This window comes from Etheostoma cragini, chromosome 16, assembly GCF_013103735.1.
Source record: "Etheostoma cragini isolate CJK2018 chromosome 16, CSU_Ecrag_1.0, whole genome shotgun sequence".
Lineage (NCBI taxonomy): Eukaryota > Metazoa > Chordata > Actinopteri > Perciformes > Percidae > Etheostoma > Etheostoma cragini.
In genome coordinates this window covers 20,206,057-20,226,617 of record NC_048422.1, presented here as the reverse complement: position 1 = coordinate 20,226,617, position 20,561 = coordinate 20,206,057, and the positions used below count along the sequence as shown (strand labels likewise).

Sequence of the window (20,561 nt, the reverse complement as noted above, 5' to 3'; positions counted from 1 at the left end):
TGCCGCAGGAAATTCCACCTATTGTCTTTTATTTCAGCTGGATGTCTTTCACCCTATGCTTTCTTTGTGTTGGCATTCTAAACCCCAGTCAATTAATAAGGACTATGGTTAACTGCAGGGTAAATCCACACAGCTAGCGAGACTATCGAACACGTTCCAGCAAAACAAGTCCCTTCCTGAGGCTATTTCGCAAAGGCAACGCTGTTCCGTCCGGCGCTTAGCACCGCCAAAAACGACTGTGATTGGTTTAAAGAAATGACAATAATCCAGAGCATGTTTTTCTCCCATCCCGGACTGCTATGTGGACTAGCCAGACCTTTCTCCGCAGCGCTGTGGAGGAAGGTGAGACGCGAGACTATCCTTGGTGTAAAAGGTTTTGTAAGCAAAGATTCCAGATTTTTCTGTTTGTTTGGTTACATCTCAGGTGTGACAGGGCCTTTAAGCTTAAAATGTATCCTACAGACGTGCAAGTTGCATCAATCCTCTCGTCTAGCTCTAATCGTAGAAAGCATATTTTCCAAAATGCAAAACATTTCTTTACGACACAAAATGACAGTAAAGAATAAATAGTCATGTTGTGAGTCACAGCATGCTTTTAGTCAGGCATCAAAGGTTTGCACTAAAAATCTTTTATGACAGAGGAACCAACTTCAACCTGACAATTGTTTTGCTCATGGCTTGTTAGGCTTCTTGCACGCAAACTCAGCCAGCCTTCCCTTGTTTTATTACCTTTCCCTTGCTGTGCTTACTTTTCATCCATGCTCGTCTCCTCAGTGCCATCAGAACTGTTGATCTGTAGACAGACAGTCTGATGATGGGGCAATGCCACTCACACTTTGTGGGCACGTTAGGGCGCCGCTGCTAATGTCTTTGACATAGTTATGAGTGCGCCTTGCCTCATAAAGCCTGTGTGCAGCAGCGTGCAGTAGCTGTAACCCCCATCTGAGAGAGGCCCATTTGTCAGGCTGTGTTTATTGAAGCATTTTGCTGCTATGCATGCTGGTCAAGAAGGTCATGACTTGTATTTTCATGCGCTCTCATTAGAATGATTGACACCGTGTGGGGCGAAGCAAAAAATCTATGGATATGTTTTGCCATCTGTGGAGATACATTATCTGATGCCCCTCGGGTTACCCCTCAGTCAAACAAGCACACTTACAGCTAAGCTGAACGAAATGTCAGTTTTGATTTGCCTGGATTTGATCTCCATAGCTACAGTTAATAATCACATTTCCACTAAATGGGTGTAGGGGACAGTGGAGCTTTGGATCCCATGTAAAACTATAGACAGACAGGAGATCAAATAGCTGTACTGTTGAGACTGTTGCACAAGATTCCCGGGGTTCAGCTGTGGTTTGGCATAAATCTCCTCCAGAGTCTCTGTCTGATAGACCATAACGGCTTCTCAGCCATCTGCGCTTAGTTAGTGAGCTAGATACCTTTTTAATGAACCCATCATTAAAACCTTAGACGAAACCAACGACATTGGGCTGGTATTCCCTGACACTGATGGTTCCTGTAAGTACAACAATTCAAACAGTACTATACTTCATTATACAGCTTCACTCTCCAAACAAGCCATGGTAGTCCACGCTAAGGCAAAAAAAAGAAAAAATTGTTACCACATCAATGAGAATCAAGTCATAACCAGACAGAAAGAGCGGGGTGCGTTCTCTTATACACTCACTCAGAGCTGGATTCATCATCACAAGGAGTCATGCTGCTCTTCTGACAGCCAGTTACTCTCATGCGTGTTCCATCAAAGGTCTTTTCTCTCAAACTACACGGACATCTGAGAGGGAGTAGAAAAGATCTGTTGCCTGCTGAAGGTACAGTGTTAAAGCCAAGAAGGAGACATTGCTGTTTTAATTGTACACGCACACACACACTCAGCGGCTGACTTGAGCCGCAAAAGAAGCTCTTGCCGCCCCGTCAAGGAGGCTTGTCAAAAAGTACGGAGAAGCTTTTGACGTTTGGACGTGACAGCATTCTACGTTCGATGGTACGTTTCTCTGGATCAGCCAGCACAAAGGACGTCTATCCACTTGGTTGCTGGTTGTTTGGTTGCTGAACCGTGTCATAGCTCATTACCATAATGAACTTTCTGCTTAACGCTCAACACGCTCAAAACCCGACGCTGATGGATTTGACGCTTCTTGCAACTGAGTTAGATTATTACTTTAAAATTCATTTTAATGCAATAACGTAATGTGTAAAAAAAAACTGATATTTTTAAAACGGAGTCATTTTACAAAGTAATTTTAGACTTATTCAAATTTGGGCATTCAACAAAATTATCAATTGATCTATATTTATTTCAATCTGGACCAAAGTGGTTGACTGACGAATCCACATTAGTGTCCCCAGATCAATGCTGCTATGTGGCTAAAAATCCAGTTTTGCAAATGTGAATATTTGCGACTTTGGGAGATTATAAAGTGGATATTTTGATATTTAGTTGAATAAACAATTAGCCAAGAAAGGAAATAAATCAATTAATGGAATAATCAATAATTAAATAGGCGTTGTTTGAATCCCTAATTCAAATTTTGCAGAGACTTTTGTAAAAACCAAAAAAAAATTAGGAATAAAGCATGCTTGTGCATCGCTGTTTTATTGGCAAGTTATAACAAAGTTGAGTCTTACGTCTTGGGCGGACCCTGTAGTTGTGTTGGGTGGTCTTGGTCTTAATGGACCGGTACTCTCCCAGAGGACAGCTCTGGAACAGATGGCTGCCCAGCTGAACAAAAACCTTCCGGCTCTCTGCTCCACCCTGATGCCACTCACTCCCTTTTGATGTAGTATCCCTGTATTCAGCAGTGTGGACAACAAAGCTGCACCGGATCGGGATGCATCAACAATCTATAACATTGACTGGCGGGGCTTCTTATGTGGCGGCAGGAAGAGCACCACTTATTGTTGAGCCTTTTTGTTGCAGCTGTTTTTAAAAAACGGGGACAGACAAGTTTACAGATCAGTTTACCAGGAATGAACAGTTAAGGATGGAGGGAATCCATCAGTGGTTTAAAGGGCCATGTGGGGATAAATGAGCAGTGAAGAGATGTTATTTCTTATCCAGTGAAATAACTCAATATCTACTGCATGAATTGGCCCAAAATGTGACTTCAACCATCCGATACAGGTAGCTTTATTTATCCCCGAAGGGCAATTCAGTTTTTACAGTCCGGCGAAACATTTACCCTACACATATTCATAATGTCAGACATCAATGACAGAGGGAGCACAATAGAAAGGGCATGTGGGAAAGTGTAAGATCCAGAAGTATACAACAAGAACAATATTTGAAATGAGAACTGGATAAAAAAGACAAAGTACGATAAAGTGAGACAAAAGAAAATAATAAAAATTGACAAAGTGCTGAGTGTACTGCACATAGCCTACATAACAAATTACCATTCATGGTTTGACGATGATGTATCCTAATGACATTAGTTATCCAGACTCTTCCTACAGAACGACCAGTAAGTTGAACCCTTTTAAAAACCTAATCAGCACCGAACTTGTACGGCAAACATATTAGATTAGACGTTAACAGAGTTCATATTTATGAAACATACATTTGTTTCATGTCTCTTTAACCAGTCTTGGGATAAATAAAGTTATCATGCCAGTATCACTTCGATGTTTAAGTCTATTTCTGGAAAAGTTAGATACTAATCCACAGAGCAGATCTAAGAAAAAACACTAAACAGTAGAATGCCAAATACTGCTGCTGACAAGCCATGATAAAAGTTGGCAACACTATGACAAATTTCAAAGCCAAACAGTATTATATTAGTCTACATGCAACAGCGTTCATAGCTGTGACATTTCGGCATCTGGGAAATAAATATTTGCGTGGGCACAGAATGCTAAATCATTGTGGAACACGCTGGAGATAATATTTCAGAATTAGTGTGGCAGCGCAACACTCTCGTGGCCTCAAAGAACAAATCTTGGGAGACGTTGGTCACTGTTCCAAACATTAGCCTCGGAGAAGGAGAATTTGATTACTGTGGTAAAAAAGCCAATCAGACTCACATGTGTTTCTGAGACGCAGAGTTTGGTGGAATGTGGACAAACTGCCCAATCTCTGTCTGTCACTGTTGATGACAGACTGACAAGGAGAGCTGGAAATACTGTATGGGAAGGCAATTTAAAGGTACATTACAACATGTACTCACATACTAACTAAGCACATAGGACAAAATTGGTCAGGGTTATTTTTTGGGGGTGGGAATTCCACAACATCAGTTTTGAATTATGTATTTTGAAGTAGCTGTAATGGAGCACAGGAAGTGCCAGGACCACCAGCACAAAGTATTTTCAATTCCAGGAGGACTTTGGATGAGAGCATGCCTTGGCTTTGTCTGATGCTGAGGGGGACAAGGGACTGATGGTATTGGTGGCTGACCTTGGACAACAGGATGTCTTGTTTGGCTGCTCAGCGTGGACATCCTACAGAGCTGAGACACATTCTACACCTCTGGTCTCGTTCCTTTGTGAATCAGCAGAGTTAATATAAGAATAAATAAATGAATGAATGAATATGAATTCCAAAACTGAAAGCACTGGTGTAACCATACCCATCTCTGTCTCTTCTACAGTAAACCACAAACACAATTACACAAAATTAAGCCTGGCTTTCCTTCTCTAGGCGACATATTAAAGTATCGGATCTCTGAAAGTTGCAGTTACGTAAAACATTGTTCATTCTGCTGACTTACACTCTGCCATTAGTGGTGATGACTTCATCTTGACTGTGAAACACTGGCACACAACACTGATTCAACTCAAAGAAGAAGACGAAGGGAAAAAAAACAATTTCTACCACATTTGTGTCTATGTTTCAAGGCCCTAGGTGGGTGTTTCCCATGACAACTTAAACCCCACTAAAATACTTCAAGTCATTGCATCGCTATACTATTTACACTATATCACACAACCTGTCTAACAAGCAACAGGGGGTCACACACTACAAAATCTGTCTGTCTCCAAACCACATTTTGTTATGAAAACAAACACACACACACACACACACACACACACACACACACACACACACACACACACACACACACACACACACACACACACACACACACACACACACACACACACACACACACACACACACACACACACACACACACACACACACACAAGAAGTGACACAGGATATAAAGTTATACCTTGTGCAACACAGAATTTTTGAAAAGTTCTAAGTTGCTGGTGGCTGACTGGCAGCGATACAACACAAAAAAAACAAGAAGGTTAAAGGGGTGTGTTGTTGTTGGCACGTGTTGACCAAATAGTCTGTTTCCACACGTCTTTAACCCTCCTGTTGTCCTTTTCAAAAAGATTCTATACCAAATTTTCAAAAGAAATAACGTGGATGGCTCCCTATAACGCTCTTCGCAAGTTTTATTAAATTTTATAGCATTTAAAAAAAAATGATAAAAGAACGTTGAAATAAGTGACAAAAATGTTGGAAAAAGCTTCAACAACATTGGAAAAAACCCACAAAAATGTTGAAAGGAGCATAAAAAAGTGACAAACATAGGTGGAAAAGCAACAAAAGTTACAAAAAAGATGACCAAAACGCTGAAGAAAAAGTTTACATTTAGACCCAGAAAAACATAAAGTTACACGGTCAATGGGAGGACAACATAAGGGTTCATCTTTTAGCCTGTGGTTTTTATAAGGTGCAACAACAACTTTGGTTAATTTCCTATTGTTGCAAGTGACCCCTCCCCCGGGGTTCCCATCAACCCAATTTTCTGCTCTCATCGTCTGTAGCTCCCCGACAGCTCCAGATACTTAGCCTGCTAGATGTCTGGAAGGTGTCTGCGAGGCATCAGCGAGCCTCTTGGCTCTTGTTTTTGAACACTCCACAAATTGCGCTTGAGCGTCAATTTGCAAGCACCGAGCCAACGTTGATGTCCGGCCCGATAAAGGCATCCCTCCACTTTTGCTCTTCCTCTGGTTTTTCTGTTTGTTTTCTCTTGAAGTTATTTGTTGTCGTTATTGATACCAACGGTCTAAGGATAGAGGGCATCATATGTTGTACGGAGTGTGAAGCCCTTTAAGGCATATTTGTGGATTTGGGCTATACTGTATAAATACTGTAAAAGGTACTTGACACAACGATACACTACACAGACGGAGTGATAATGTAAAGGAAGAACTAGAATGTAAAACAAAAAAGAATACAGATGCTTCCTCTCACTCCAGGCATGTGGACTCACAGAGTGGTTTGATGAATGTGACAATGGGCCAAATCCCTCGATTACATCTAAAAACAGTTGTAGAAACTTCACCAAGGAGCAGTGAAGGCTCATGGTTAAACCAACACATTACTAAGACATTTAATGTGGTTTTTATTGACTAGTCTCCTGCCAGGGGAGTAAACCAGACCAGAGTGAAGCTCTCTTATCATGAAGATTGGTATCTCTGTAAGCTGAAGTGATCAATCAACACACACGCACGAGCGCGCGCACACACACACACACACACACACACACACACACACACGTACGTACATAGGAGGAGATATTACTGGTACATCCTCTATCTTTCCCGCTCACATTTATTGGTAAGGTTTGAATGTTACTCGCCTTCTGGGCATTCATACAGTTGCATCCCTTCCACACCAATCTACATACTTGAAATCTATAATAAAAGTATTGCACGTACTCCAAATTTTTACTTTTTTAGAGTTATTGTTGGGCACAGCTGCCCTCTTGTTCATGCCCCATCCAGGGTCAACACTACAGACCTTTAGCAAAAAAAATTCAGGCCCTCTTTGACGCAGATCCGTTTCCTGTCAAAGTGAGATTTTTATTGTTCCAAGGGAGCAGCAACCAGAATCTCGCTCCCGCAGTCTTTTCCTGTTTCCTCTCAAAGAGGAAGTGCTGCTTTGCTTCAGTTTCCTCCCCCTCCCGCATCTTCTCTGGGACAAATCTGGAACACAGACTGCAAAACTTTGCTTGTGTCGGCCAAGTCTTGATTTCAAAGAATGAAAAGAGTTCCTTAAAAAAGAAATACCCTCCCACTTCGGTCTCTCTTACACAAGCTTACACACACACACACACACAAACACACACAGACACATAAACCATCACATTCACAAACAACACAGATTTTGCATCCTATCTTCTAATGCACCCCCTCTGAGTGATCAGCCTGATGGTATGTGGCCGACTCACCTACGACCCCAAACCGAAGTTTTCCCATGGTACCTCCGCACGTAGCCTATTTGTTATTGCAGAGAAAATACTTCTTTGTATGCAGGGAGGGTCAGATCATGCATTTAGTTTTTATAGGCACCTGGATGAACACTGACAGAAAACTTAAAGCTAAAAACTCTTTAGCAATTGAAATTTCTTTTGAGTAATTTGTGATAAATGTAAGGTAGAAAAGCAGTTCATGCTTAGTTCCATTTGGGTAGAGTGCTAGTTTATGCCCTCTGAGGCGAGCACACACACAACCACACACACAATGACAAATAAGTCCTGGTTGTCAGACTGATCTCAGTCAAGCTCATCTTCAAGGAGAGAAGGAGCAGCCTGTCTGTCTTAATACATGATGTAATCTACTGTATCACTACCAAAAGGCTGACATTAGCTACTCCACCTGAAGTCAGGCACGACCCCCTCCGAACACACTCCCAAACCCTCCCAAGGCTTGGAGACGTGAAAAAAGCAGGCCTCAAAAGGGGTAATTTGATTTTTCTTTTCAAATGCAGTACCAAGTTCTTTGCACCCAAGAAAGTCTAATGGACAAGCATGTAAGATCATAAACTCCTACAAAAACCTAGACCACTGTGAGGGCCTGAGGAAGAATCGTGAATAAAGTGAGCGGGAATTCTGTGTTATATTAATGCTGAATTACTAAAATGTTTAAATTCTGTAAAGTCTTCATTGGGCCAAGGAAGTCAGTGAGGACAATTCATTTAAAAATTGAGGTTTAAAGTAGAGTCAAAGTAGCCCACAGTTGAGAACCACAAGGTTCATTTAGCAGCTCTTCTGTTTGCCACAACAGTATTAAACTGTTGTAAGATTGTTTTCTCAATCCCAAAACTGCTTTTGATGATAAATACTAGATAATCTTTTTTTCTAACCATATTCAGAAATAAATAGATTCAATCTGTGACAGGCTCATTTCGGGATAAACACAAAGCTTTTTGAAAAGCCTGAGCCTGTGTTTTACACGTCACCAAACTCTCTCATATACTGTATGATACACATTACTATAGTGTGAATAAGCGACAAATACAGATTTACCATTCCTCCCATAGAGCTACAAAAGAGACATACAAGCAGAATGAGGAAACAGAAATTCCTTCTTATCGTCTGGTTTAACAAGCTGCAATTTGACAGATTTGATCTCACAGTGACCCTACCACTGTAAACATGATTGAGTCTATATGAGCTCCCATTGTGCCATCAGTTTACATTTGAAATAGCAGTTAAGTTGGGTGGTGTGTTGTATTAACCTAAGTGTAATGTTCTGTGCAAAATAACCTTCCAGTACGGTAGATTCCTGTGTTTTTCTCTGGACTGCAAAGGCAGCAGAAGGCCATGAGGTGAGAAGGCCTACTTCAAGATGCCTGCACCACAATGGGAACACAAAAATGCTTCAAAATCAGGTTTGAGCAGGATGGAGAGTGTTTGTGCAGGAGAGGGGTTTTATCAGCGCCAAACACTCACAGGAATTCCGGTTTGGGATTGTCCATCCAATTCCTGCGTTCCACAGGAAACTCTGCATAAAAAGCAACTGAAAAACGCCCGAAGACATTTCATTTGTGGCCGCTCGACTCACAGGGAGCAACTCGAATTAACCGCGAGGTTTTTATTTAAAAAACCACCGAGTTCAGCTTTAAAAGAAACTGGCAGAATGGAAGAGTCCTCTAATACGTTGGTGCGGCGGCTCGTGTCCATGGCCGCCGCTCACCCTGCGCGCGCACACGCACCTGATGACCCCCTACTGCGAAGGTAAGGTTGTGTACACGTTGTCAATGGCCCGTGGTCCTGTACAACTGTGACTTTACATTTTTTTTGCATGGGTTTTCAATATACTTACACACAGAGACGTTTACAGAAGGATACAAATGCAGAGATAGGCTACAGCTAAACAACAAGCTAAGCTAGCATAACTATAGGCTACATGCAAGAGCTCGACTATCTTGATAGCTTGTTACTGGGTTACAGGTGGTGCAACGTAATAAGCTAACTAATAAATGAGTAACAGTTGGTTTTCTGTGCATGCTATTGCTTGACTATACAGTGGAGCAGTAAAATGTTTCATTTTGGGGATATGTGACTTTTTCTTCTTAGAAATTCATGTCCATTGGTGACTTACATACTGTATCTCTAAAAATTGGTAAATTGCTAAAAAAAATATAAGGTCCATGGCCCGCGATGATTTGCTAAAAGGAAACAATGGCCATGTAGAATAGAATGTAGAATGTCTTCATTAATAGTCTAGAGCATGACATAAATACAGTAATACTTATTTTTCTTCTTCTTTTTGGCTTAATATTATCTTTATTCATTTTTATAGGCTAGTCGAATATTGAACACATGTAATTTCATCTAGCTTTAGTGGAAGGAGATCTGCACAGTTGGCAGAATTTATTTAAAGAAAAAAACACACAAAGCTCGTTAAAGCTATTATTTCAAATAAAAATGGGAGTGAAGTGTTTTTTTTTGCACACACAGAAAGTTTTAAATATAACAATTTTATTTTTTTTAAATAATCAACCGAATTTTATTTTAAAAAATAGTCATTTGCAAAAGACTAGGTTGAAGGATCTGGGATTTACTAACACTAAAAAACCTGAACCCAATCAACATTTTGGTTTTCTTTATAACTTCCTATACCGGCTCCCGTTTTCTTCAGTTCTCCTTTGACAGTGAATTAAAGGATAATTTCACAATAAAAAAAAAAATCTCTTTTTAAACAAATGTTAGGTGCACATGAACATTGAAACTGGTTGAGCTTGCTTGATCTGTTTGGAATGCGCACAAGGGATTGGCGACAACATGCACAGTCCTCTCTTATTCCTTATTAGGTTTATCTAAAGCTAATATGATGCTTCAGCAGGCTGAGTTAGCAGAATCAAGAGGATATATTCATAAATTGCAATCTTTTTAGTACAAAATTCCCGCTTCGTTACAATGCTTCCACGGAAACATATAATGTAAACACTGTCTTATGTAATAAGTGGGAGTTCCACACTAAAAAGACAAATTAAAAACTTTTTGGGAAATACTCATAACTCAACAAACTCAGACTGCTGAAGCCTCAGACTTTGTCCCCATTTCACACTGGAAGCATGTTAGGAAGAGATGGCAGCACCCACAAATCAGTTTCAATGCTGATATGAGTAGCTTGCCTGAATATTGTTTTAAGAAGAAAAAATTGTGAACCTACCCTTTAATTACATCAGCTACTGCCATAAAACACTTCATTCTGCAGGGTCTCTCTACCCGCCAGTTACACACTAGACAGCTTGGGAGAAATGTGTTAAGAATGAAAAAGTTCAATAAAGTGTTACCAACTTTATGGAGAAAAAAAAATACATTGAAATATAAATAAACAATTCAGACACCTAATCAAAATAATTACCCAGAGAAAGAATAATACGACTTTCAATGAAAAAAAAAATAGTATTAATAACAAAAACAAAGTATAATGATGGGGATGATTAACAAATATAAATTATACTATAGAGACAAAAAATACACTATTCTTCTAAAAGATCATTACTGTTAAGATACTGTAAGTTTAAGAGGCTTATTCCTTAAACTCACATACAAAGCAGTGAAATTGGGAGTAACATTTGTTGTTTTCCACTCATGCAAGTACAATTTGCCAGATCAACACCAATAAGCTGACAATATGTTCAACGTTACGTTTATGAAAAACTCTATGGAGTCCCATGTTAACCCGTGCAGTGACGTCACACACGGGTCCCCGCAGTGCAGGCAGTCTGAGCCCCGGGACACCCAGCTAGAGGAGTGGGAGGAGGTCCTACCATCACCCCCCCCATGCTCGCTGACAGTCTGAGCTGCAGGAGAAACCTCACTAGTAGGCTATGCCGAGTTTCATCCCTGGACTTTTTAACAACTCACCAGCGGAATATAGGCTCGGCATAACGGGGCTACATTAGTCCAAGCCGAGGGCGTTGCTCCACTTTCTGATGTTTAGGACTGTGTCTTTTTGTGTTGGATTATTTTTTGTTGTTGTTGTTCTGTTTTTAGAAAAGCTGGTTGTACATTTGCACGGTTTGTGATTCTTTTTGTATCCTTGCATGCATGATATTGGCTGGCTTGCTCAAGCACCTCCGCTTGGTGCTCCTTGTTGGTTTTCTGTGCGTTTATTTCCTAAAATGCGGCGTCATCCGTTAAATGCGTGAACGTGCGACTCTGCGTGCGTGTGTCCATATCTGATAGAGATGGTGCTCTGAGTGAAGGATGTAGCTCTTCAGTCAGTGATCCGCGGATCTGTGCAGTGCTGTAAAACAGCGCCCTCTCGTGGCGACTGTAAGAAAGGTGTGTGGTCCAGTTTACTCCTTAATGTGTCAGACAGTAGGCCAGAACCTTTAACGTTAAGAAAATAACATGATGCAGCTATTATGCAACCTATTACATGCATTATTTGTATATTAATAAATGGTATTGAAGTCAAAGGGCAGCTTTTTGCCAAACCAAAATGAGATCAATTCTGAATAATTTAATCTTTAATGTAAGTCTTGCATTCATAATTTATTTATCTACCATTTCATTTAAGCAGAGTGGGTTGCATATTCTTTGTATAGAATGTTGGCCACTTACTTTATGCATCCCAAAGAAAGAATGATGTAAAACTATATATATTTAATAGCCTCCCATAACATCTTAACAAGCTATTATCCAAATCCAATCGTATCTTCTATACTACACCGAGGTAGTAAAAACTTTTACTTTTCAGCACCTTCCTCATCGGCGATTTAATGATGCCTTACTGCCACGCGTGTGTACATGTTGTCTTTGAAGTGGCCCCCTGTTGCGCTTAAAGTCAGACCCGCTGCTATGGTTTGTGAATGAACTCAGGCTTTAGGTGTGCGTGTCCTGTCTCCGGGCGTGAAGCCAGCGGGGGATCAGAGAGACATGCAAGCTGTCAACCCCCCCAGGATAACTGAAGTCTCCTGTAGGATACGGTCCTGGAACCTCAGCCCCGTTAGTGATTTCCCATGGGTTTAGTACCAGCTCTGTTCAAAATCGTGCCTGTAGAATAGGATCGTAGCAGGAAGGAACAGGTCCAAGCTGACTGTCATGTACTCTGGAACTGCTTCACCATTCTTTAATCCTGTGCAGTATGTGCTAATCCAAAAACGGTGTGAAAGGATGAGTGAACATTTCTGTGAAGGGAGAGTTCTTACTCCTTTTGCTCTGGGTTTTTGAGTCCTTGCAGGTGTAGGTCGGCGAGAGTTCAGCCTACTTTGTCCAAAAGAACTCAGGGCTGTCTATACAGTACATAGTGTAATGTATAGGTGTCTCATTTGGGGCTGTCTGTGTGTTAGCAACAAGTGATTTACTGTTGGAGTCCCTAACCCTTCACTTTAAAGTACAAACATCACATTGGTCGAGTCTTTAGTGCTTGTCATAGAAGAAAGTTTTAGACGTACTATCCAAAAATGCGACATCACATACAGTACCTCGACTGCACTGTTTAATGATCTTTAAAATCACTCCGCACTGGGAAACGCACTCAGTCTTTGAGAAAAATAATAGACAGGAATGATAAAAAAAATAAGCGTTTAATGCTGTAAAACGTTTGAAAAGGATGCAACAATAAGAATGAAACAAAATGATATTGAAGCACAGTTTTAATAAAACAAGCACTATTTATTTGTTGGCTGACATTACATTCATGTGAACATGACAACTTATCCAACAAGGTGCTGAATCTCTGTTTTAATACGGGATTATCTCCAATTTCCTCGCTTTGCAGGTAGCTGGAGTCATTCAGGAGGAAAACGTACACGTTCAGTGTGAGGAGACTCTGGCTGTGATCCGCGACCCCCCCCCCCCATCCTCCTCTTTTCCTCCCTCCCTCCGACTGGCACAGAGAAAAGTGTGAGAGACCGAGCGAGGGAACGTGGGAAAGAGGAAGACAATGTACCCAGCGCTGCTTCTCTCCTCCTTCCTCTTCATCCTTCATGTGATGGGCACTCCACAGTTCTTCGCTCACCACGGGTAACTGCTCACTTAATACTCTTCCTGTGTTTATTATGGCCTGTCATTTGATCAGTGTGGTCCTCCCCTTCAGCTGTCATTCAGACCTGTTTGTGTTGAGTGGCGTTCTCAGCCACTGTGAATGTATACAAATTGGTTGAATGACATTTAAACGTTTAAGAGTGCACTCTCTCAGGGACCAAAGCTCCACCCTTATGTCCCAGACTAAAAGACGCACGGCACTCTGGGGAAGTCTGCAGGCTCATCTTGTCATTTTCAGTTGATTTGCAAAAAGACCAAAATAAACCAAACGCCAAACGAAAGGGTCAAGTGGAGCCAGATAGGTCAGAGATCAACTCTTAGCTCTGACACATTCAGGAGTGATTACACAGGTCGGTCAGGAGCAATTAGGCTGGACGCCAACTTGTGGTGAGAAACAGAAGCCTTGAGGCTCCTAATGTGGAGTTTTCCAGCTTTCTAAACTAGATGGAAGCCACTTGGAGCCTAAATACCTCTGTGGAAATAACTTCTATTCATCTAAAACCAGTTCAGATGCTCTTTAAAGCCAATAAGCTCCATTTCAAGTTTTTAATGTTGGATCTCATTTCTCCCTTTCGCAGGAGGAGGGTGTGTGGCCGAGATCTCCGTCACAGCGTTGCCATGGCAACAGAGTCTTACGTCCAGCCGGTGCACAAGCCCTTCATCACCATGTGTCAGGGCCATCGCCTCTGCAGCACATACAAGTGAGAATCCGTCTGCCGGCACGTCACACACTCATGAAACAAAAAACAACAACACACTCCGATGTCTTCAGCTTTTGTTGAGTCCCAGAGTCCAGCCTGTGCACGAGGACTCGGGTCAGAGCCAGTGTCAATAGATCGTTGTGATTAAGCCATTACAAGATTTACTTTATTTTATAAAGGGATAAACAATGCTTGGCATGTTTAAGGAGTTAGAAGTGCAGTCATAAATAGAGCTAGACTTTCTCCCACACACACAAATGTTTAACACAGAACTGGGTCATGGTGGCACATATTTGGGGGGAATCTAAATATCGAGTACTTTTGTGTAACTACGGGAAATGAACCGCCTGCCCCGCAGAGACCGCCGCCGTGTTTATTTTGGACTGCGTCTCCCTCCATACTTAACGCACTCTCAATCTCTCCAGCTCTGATGCTTTCTAGTCCCCCCCCTTACATACCCTCCAATTTAATCTTTGTTGCTTTTTTTTTAACTCTTTCCTCACCACCAAGTTTCACTTTTTTTTTGCAAATTATGTGGGCAGGCCTCAACCAATTACAATCCTGTAAGTAAATACTCACTTAAATAGTTTATCAATCCTCTCTCGTTGCCTGTTTTACTTTTTTCTTGCTTTTGCCTCAGTTTATCATCTGTTATCTCTCCGTGCAAAACCGACCAGAGTCTCACAATTTTGACGTTGAATCTCTTCTCCTGCCCCCCCTGTGTCATCTCTGACACACTCTTGGAAGTCAGTGGTCCGTGGTTTCTGTATTCAACCAAATTCCCATTCCCTCATCAGTGTGCTTACGTTCTGACAGAACATGAAAAGAGACTAGACCGGCTCAAATATACACATGAGGGCGATGACAGCATTATGAATAACCAGGAATCCCTAAACGTGGGTGTCCGCTCTTTTGTCTCCACAGGACTGTGTACTCCGTGGCGTACCGGCAGGTGAGCAGAGCAGCACCTCCTTCACATTTCTACTCAGAGTGCTGCCCGGGCTGGCAGAGATTTCACTCTCACAACTGCAACCAAGGTAACCTGGAGGGACATGTGATGGGTTTTATCTGTAGATTTGGACCTGTACTACCCGCATCTGTTGACTGAAGAAAACCTTTTGAAAATGAAACAAAACGAAACATGCATGTTCACTTTCTCGCCGAGAATAACAAAAACTCTCATGCTTGTATGTTTCATTATAAAGCTACAACCAGGAGATGGTTAGCTTAGCTTAGCATAAAGACTGGAAACAGGGGAAAACAGCTAGCCTAGCAATGTCTAACAATAAAAGAGAGATTGTTTTTAAATAGCAGTAAAAAAAAAGAAAAAAGTGTAAGAACAAGACAAGTCGTGGTTTCATGGGTGGCTACTGTATGTGCTTAACTATTTCTTGGCCAGATGCAACCACAACACAAAGCCGCCGCCAAGAAATAGTCCAGTACTCCCCATAAAACAACAAATTTCTGTGTTTACACATTAGTTTTTGTACGGCCTAAACAAATAGAAATATAACATGGCAATTTAGGGTTGTTGGTAGGCTCATTTTGGAAAGCCAGGCCAGCTGTTTCCCCCGGCCTCCAGGCTCTGTGCTATACTAAGCTAACCATCATGTGACTATAGCTTCATATTTAGCATACACACATAAGTGCTTTCAGTATTCTTATTTAACTCTTGTTTTAAAAAAAAGAAGCAAATATTGCATATAGTGTGTTTCCCAAAATTCGGAATCATTCCTTTAAATGTCTCTTACAGCGGTGTGTGGACGGCCCTGTGTGAATGGAGGGACCTGCTTGAGACCCAACCAGTGTGCTTGTCTGCTAGGTTGGACGGGGCACCAATGCCAAACAGGTAAACTCAAACACAAACATACACACACATACACACACACTAACACTAGCCTGCACAATCCCACTAGTCTCTGTGGGCATATTCACACACATAGCCCTTTCTTTGTTTCTTGTCAGATGTGGATGAGTGTAGCGAGCGGCAGCCGTGCGACCAGGCGTGTGTGAACACAGCTGGCAGCTATCGATGTTCGTGCAGAGACGGCTTCAGGCTCACAGGAGATGGCCGTTCCTGTCAAAGCCTTCCTCCTCCTCCTACTCCTCCTCCCGCCCAGGCAACAATGGGTGGTCCCAATGATGCGGGTAAATGAGCAACATAGAAGAGTATGCGTGTATACTATAGTATCGTTTTGTTTTTTCTTGCAGCAGCAAAGTGTGTGGAGCACAGAAGATAAGAAACATAGCCAGCCTCGCGGTCCATTATTACTTTTGGTACGCGCTATGCCACTCTCAACTCGTACCGTGAGTAATAATGCACTGCGACTGGTGCCGACGCCAGACAGGTATCCTGTGGTCTGGCCCCGTGCGATGAGTTTGGACCCGTTGATCTTTGAAAATGACTCGGTGGACTCCTAGGAGTCCTGCGAGCAAAGCAAACATCTGACTCCAATAGAGCTCCCATGCTAATACAGACATATCTTTATCCCGCACACTCCATTCAAGTTAAAAATGTTGCAATGTTGTCTTTTACCATGAAATAGTTGATTTTCATTTGTGTGTGCTTCCTGCATCTTAGCAACAAAATAATAACCCCCCCCCCCTCCAGGTCTACAAATGTAGTAGTTGAACCCAGGACATTGCTTTCTGTTTTGTGTCAGCGTTTTTTCAGATAATATATGCAACTTGATACCTTAAAGAAGACTTACCTTTTCCGGATTTCTCCCAAATCTTCCTATCTTTGGGGCTTTTTGTGAGTCACCAAACTGTAAATCTAAAGGGGATACTGTCTGATGTGCTTATCAGTCAATGAAATATCTCTCATGTAAATGTGAGATTGCCAATTTTTCTAAGGCTCCGCTCCAAACTCCAAAACTATTTATCAGTGTTTCTGTAGAAAAGAAAACCACAAAATATGGAACTGCTCAGCTAAAACGAGACGGTTCACTTCCACAACTCCACGCGAGAGTTGTCCTAGTGTTTCAGAGGGGGTGAGAAGTCAAAATATGACGGATCTTTCTACTTTGTAGAAGCGAAGGATGGGTTATTTGTGGGACCGTGTTCAGTTTTCGCGCTCAGCTCTCGGATTCAAAAATGCAAGCTCAGCAAAGATTTAGTTTTACTTGAGACTGCATTCCAGTATCTGTTCATATGCACATGTCAGAGGAATGTTGATGGAGCTCAGAAAACATAAACCCAGGTTTAAATACTCAAAAGTTCCACCATCACTCAGACTCTGCCAAGCTGCTGTGGAGGAGTGTTGGACCACGTCTCTCCATCCGTCTTTCTTTCTCACTGTGCTCTTGGCCAACACTTGTATTCTCATTCCAGCTCCATCAACCCTGTCTGCTGGGGGTCATCACCACCCACCTTCTCCTCCTCCTCCTCCACCTCACCCTGTTTCTGAACTCATTCTTGTCTCAGTAATGGACTACATCTGGGAGAGATTGAGCCGCTCAAGCTTTGTCTGCAAAAAGCGCAGCCAGAAAGCACAGTTCCCTTATTTTGCATACTGATCTGGGTGCCGCATGCTCAAGGGACATTCCCCTTTTGGATGGAGCTGGGCAGACACTTCCCCATCCCCTATGCATGTTCACAGGAGGGATGAATGAGCACTCATCTATTTGTGGTGACCTCTCTTTCAGGTTGTGTATCGGTTTTTCCCTCGGCCGTTCCCATATCCATGATTCCCTCCTGTGCTCTAAAATCCCCCGGCTTCCCTGCAGCTCTGTAGTTCAGAGACGTTGCAGTAGCCATGAATCATTCAAGAAGAGGGATTGATGAGGGCAGGAGTCTCAAAGGAATCGTCTGAGATATAAACTTTAGATCTGAGAGAGCAGATTAAACATGCATTGTTCGTGCCTTAGATCCACGCCCCTTACCCGTCCCTCCTGCCCCGTCTCACTCATTTTCCACTATTTTCCAAAGCGGCAGTCCCCATCCTCTGATGTACGTTGTCTGTGTTTGTATGGTTTCTGCAGGTGGAGGTTTCAGCCAGACTGAGAACGTGACGGAGGAGGTACAGAGCCTGAAGAATAGAGTAGAGCTCCTGGAAAAGGTACACCAGAAAACACATGTACAAATACACATAACTACAAGCCACATACCCTCAGATGCCTCCCCGCCCTGCTCGCCAGGAACACCTCTGGTCCTTGTATGACATAAAATCTTGGCTGCTATTTAATCCCCAAACAATAGATTCTTTGAAATGCCAGACCTACACAATGGCTTTTAAGATGTTTTATGTTTGGTTTTTAGAATCCTGCCTCTGTTTAGTGAAACAAGCAGAAAAGGTAAATGAAGATTAGCGGTTAAAGTATAATTATGCTATTATTCTTTTTACTAGGTGAGTAATAGTCCTTTTCTGGAGGAATTTATTTTGCTCACCTCAGTTTTCCTCCGTTTTCGCCCTCTGTGCAGAAGCTGCAGTTGGTGTTGGCCCCTTTCTTCCCTCTGTCGCTGGACGAGGGCTGGTCGGACAAAACCACCTTACTGTCCCACTCCTTCCAGCAGCTGGACCGCATCGACTCCCTTAGCGAGCAGATAGGCTTTCTGGAGGAGCGAATCGGCACGTGTGAGTCACCTTTGACAACAACATGTAGTCGAACACCACTGGAACTTTGTGTCCCAGGAAAGCAGGAACAGTTTTTCAAAAAGACCACGCAAAAGTCCAAAAGTAACAATTGTTCATAATGTAATAACACGAAATGTATTGATAAAAATCTAATAATATAATAAAATCTTGTGCCTGTAAGGCAATAACCTTTTTGGCTAAGTACGTTTGCTAATATAATCAAAGCAAAACGAACAATAACTCAAACGATACATTTGCTCCTAAAGCATAACCTAATTAAAGATTAGATAACAAGACCACAAGTCTACAGCCGCGCTAGCAGCTCTGAGAGGCTGTATTGGAACCACAGCGGTGGTGCTTTGAGCTAAATGCTAACATCAGCATGTGGCAAAAATATCCTCCTGGCGGTGCTGGAAGCAAAATTCTTTCAGACAATTACCAAAGTTGGTAGCGTTCATCATCTGGGAACCACAAATGTGAAAAATGTCATAGCAATCCATCCAATAGTCCGACATTGTAGTCTAGAGCTGCAGTACATGGTCTACTGACCAAACAATACAGACATTGCCATCCCTACAGCCACAAGCTCTTTACTACTGCAGTGCAACTGGACATGCACATGAGACATTTAACATTTTAATTTTAAAAAAAGTGCAATATATTAACATTTTATGATTATTTGCTTTAAATACCTCTGTCAACATACTTTCAACTCCGTGAAGAGGTTGTTAGTGACTGAGGGCGTGGTCTTTTAATTGACGTGCCATCCAGTGCTTTAAGCTACAGTGCGTAGTTTCTTTCACCCCCATGAGGAATTGTAAGTAATAACAACACTGTCAGCCAGTCCATATGATACAAGCCTTCAGTGACTTCGCACAGACCCCTCCCCTCCTCCACAAAGTTGGACACGGAGGATTAAAAAAACATGATTGACTCTTCAGAAGAGGTAATTATCTTCACTCCAGCTTCTGCGAGGGGAAGTCATTGGACACCACAATCTTCTTAACATAGCCATACTGAGAAAAACAGAGAGAGTTGTGTAGAGCTCATAGTCTTAATTAGCGTTGTACTAATTCATTTGGCAATGGATTGAATGTAACACATGTTCATTAATATCAAAAAGTTACTCACTAAAGCTTTAATAGTTACTGCTTGTTCCAGTGGAAAATTATGAATAATACGCAGCATGTACAGTGTAAAGATGTCTATCAAACCAAGCTTGTGTAAAACATTTTAGTATTCATATCTATAAAATTAGGTTACAATTTTACAGCACCTTAATCACATCAATGTAATTATACCTGCATAAACTTTGTTTTTTAAAGTTGAATGGCAAATAGCCAATACATCCTGGGTAAGTCTTTCCTCTCTTCTCCCCTCTAGGTTCTTGCCAGGAGAATTAGCAACCGGACATTACCCCACAACATTTCCAGACATTTCCCATGAAGTTAATAATGACAAAAACCTGCCAGAGACTGGACGCACCAAGATGGTCGTTGTTGCAAGAAAGCGGACGGCAGAAAGCAAAAACGGCCTCGGTGAAGCAATCGACGCACAAATCCATCATCTGTGACTTTAACCATTTCTCAACAGCTTCATTTTCTTTTCATGTTTAATCACTGTCAAGTATCTTGATTTTGTAACAAAAACCTGTAGCAGGGTCAGTTTCAGCATTACATCATCCCTGTAACATCTGAATCGAACCCTCTGAGGGTCAAGGGTCAAATTTGCCACTTTGTTTCGGTGCAGCTGTGAGACATCTATATTTATCTATTTATGTTATGATTACGTCTAGTTAGTTCTCCGATAGACATTTTTTACCTAGTTTTGTAACTTTTTGTAATAAAAATTCAATCTAAAACACCATGTGTGCTCACTTATATAAAAGGATTACTGAATAAGGTAACGCAAATACATGGTCCTGTATACACTGCAGATTTAATGTCAGACTAACTATTTTAAGCTAACGTAACATTGGCTTTCTGCTGCTGGCCTCTCCTATATATGTACTTTATTTAG

The 20,561-nt window shown here is 41.7% G+C and overlaps 2 protein-coding genes across 3 annotated transcripts in view; one reads left to right on the top strand and one right to left on the bottom strand.

Moving 5' to 3' along the window:
* The window catches only part of LOC117959278 (torsin-1A-like), a 25,831-nt gene extending 16,890 nt beyond the window's left edge, over nt 1-8,941 (bottom strand). The window contains exon 1 of the mRNA XM_034896322.1: nt 8,712-8,941. Coding sequence (XP_034752213.1) covers nt 8,712-8,804 — 93 coding nt within the window. The 5' untranslated portion in view covers nt 8,805-8,941. The remainder of the gene's footprint in view (nt 1-8,711) is intronic.
* On the top strand, nt 8,766-20,402 carry egfl7 (EGF-like-domain, multiple 7). Of its 2 annotated transcripts, XM_034896323.1 has the most exons (9): nt 8,766-8,996; nt 13,000-13,244; nt 13,844-13,966; nt 14,891-15,003; nt 15,720-15,815; nt 15,932-16,114; nt 17,950-18,026; nt 18,389-18,542; nt 19,926-20,402. In XM_034896323.1, exons 2-9 carry the CDS (start codon nt 13,165-13,167, stop codon nt 19,943-19,945), a joined length of 846 nt encoding a protein of 281 aa, XP_034752214.1. In that variant the 5' UTR covers nt 8,766-8,996; nt 13,000-13,164; the 3' UTR covers nt 19,946-20,402. The 2 variants fall into 2 exon arrangements, 1 of the variants encoding a protein (XP_034752214.1); XR_004659907.1 differs by lacking the exon at nt 19,926-20,402 and having other exon boundaries at nt 15,932-16,071; nt 17,335-18,026; nt 18,389-18,531.
* The last annotated feature ends 159 nt before the right edge of the window (nt 20,403-20,561 follow it).

Excerpts from the sequence above, each read along its gene's own strand:
- egfl7 (XM_034896323.1), top strand. The coding sequence starts at position 13,165 with ATGTACCCAGCGCTGCTTCTCTCCTCCTTCCTCTTCATCCTTCATGTG. Across the intron at positions 18,027-18,388 it reads GAGTAGAGCTCCTGGAAAAG|AAGCTGCAGTTGGTGTTGGC; the intron begins GTACACCAGAAA and ends CCCTCTGTGCAG. Across the intron at positions 18,543-19,925 it reads GGAGGAGCGAATCGGCACGT|GTTCTTGCCAGGAGAATTAG; the intron begins GTGAGTCACCTT and ends TCTCCCCTCTAG.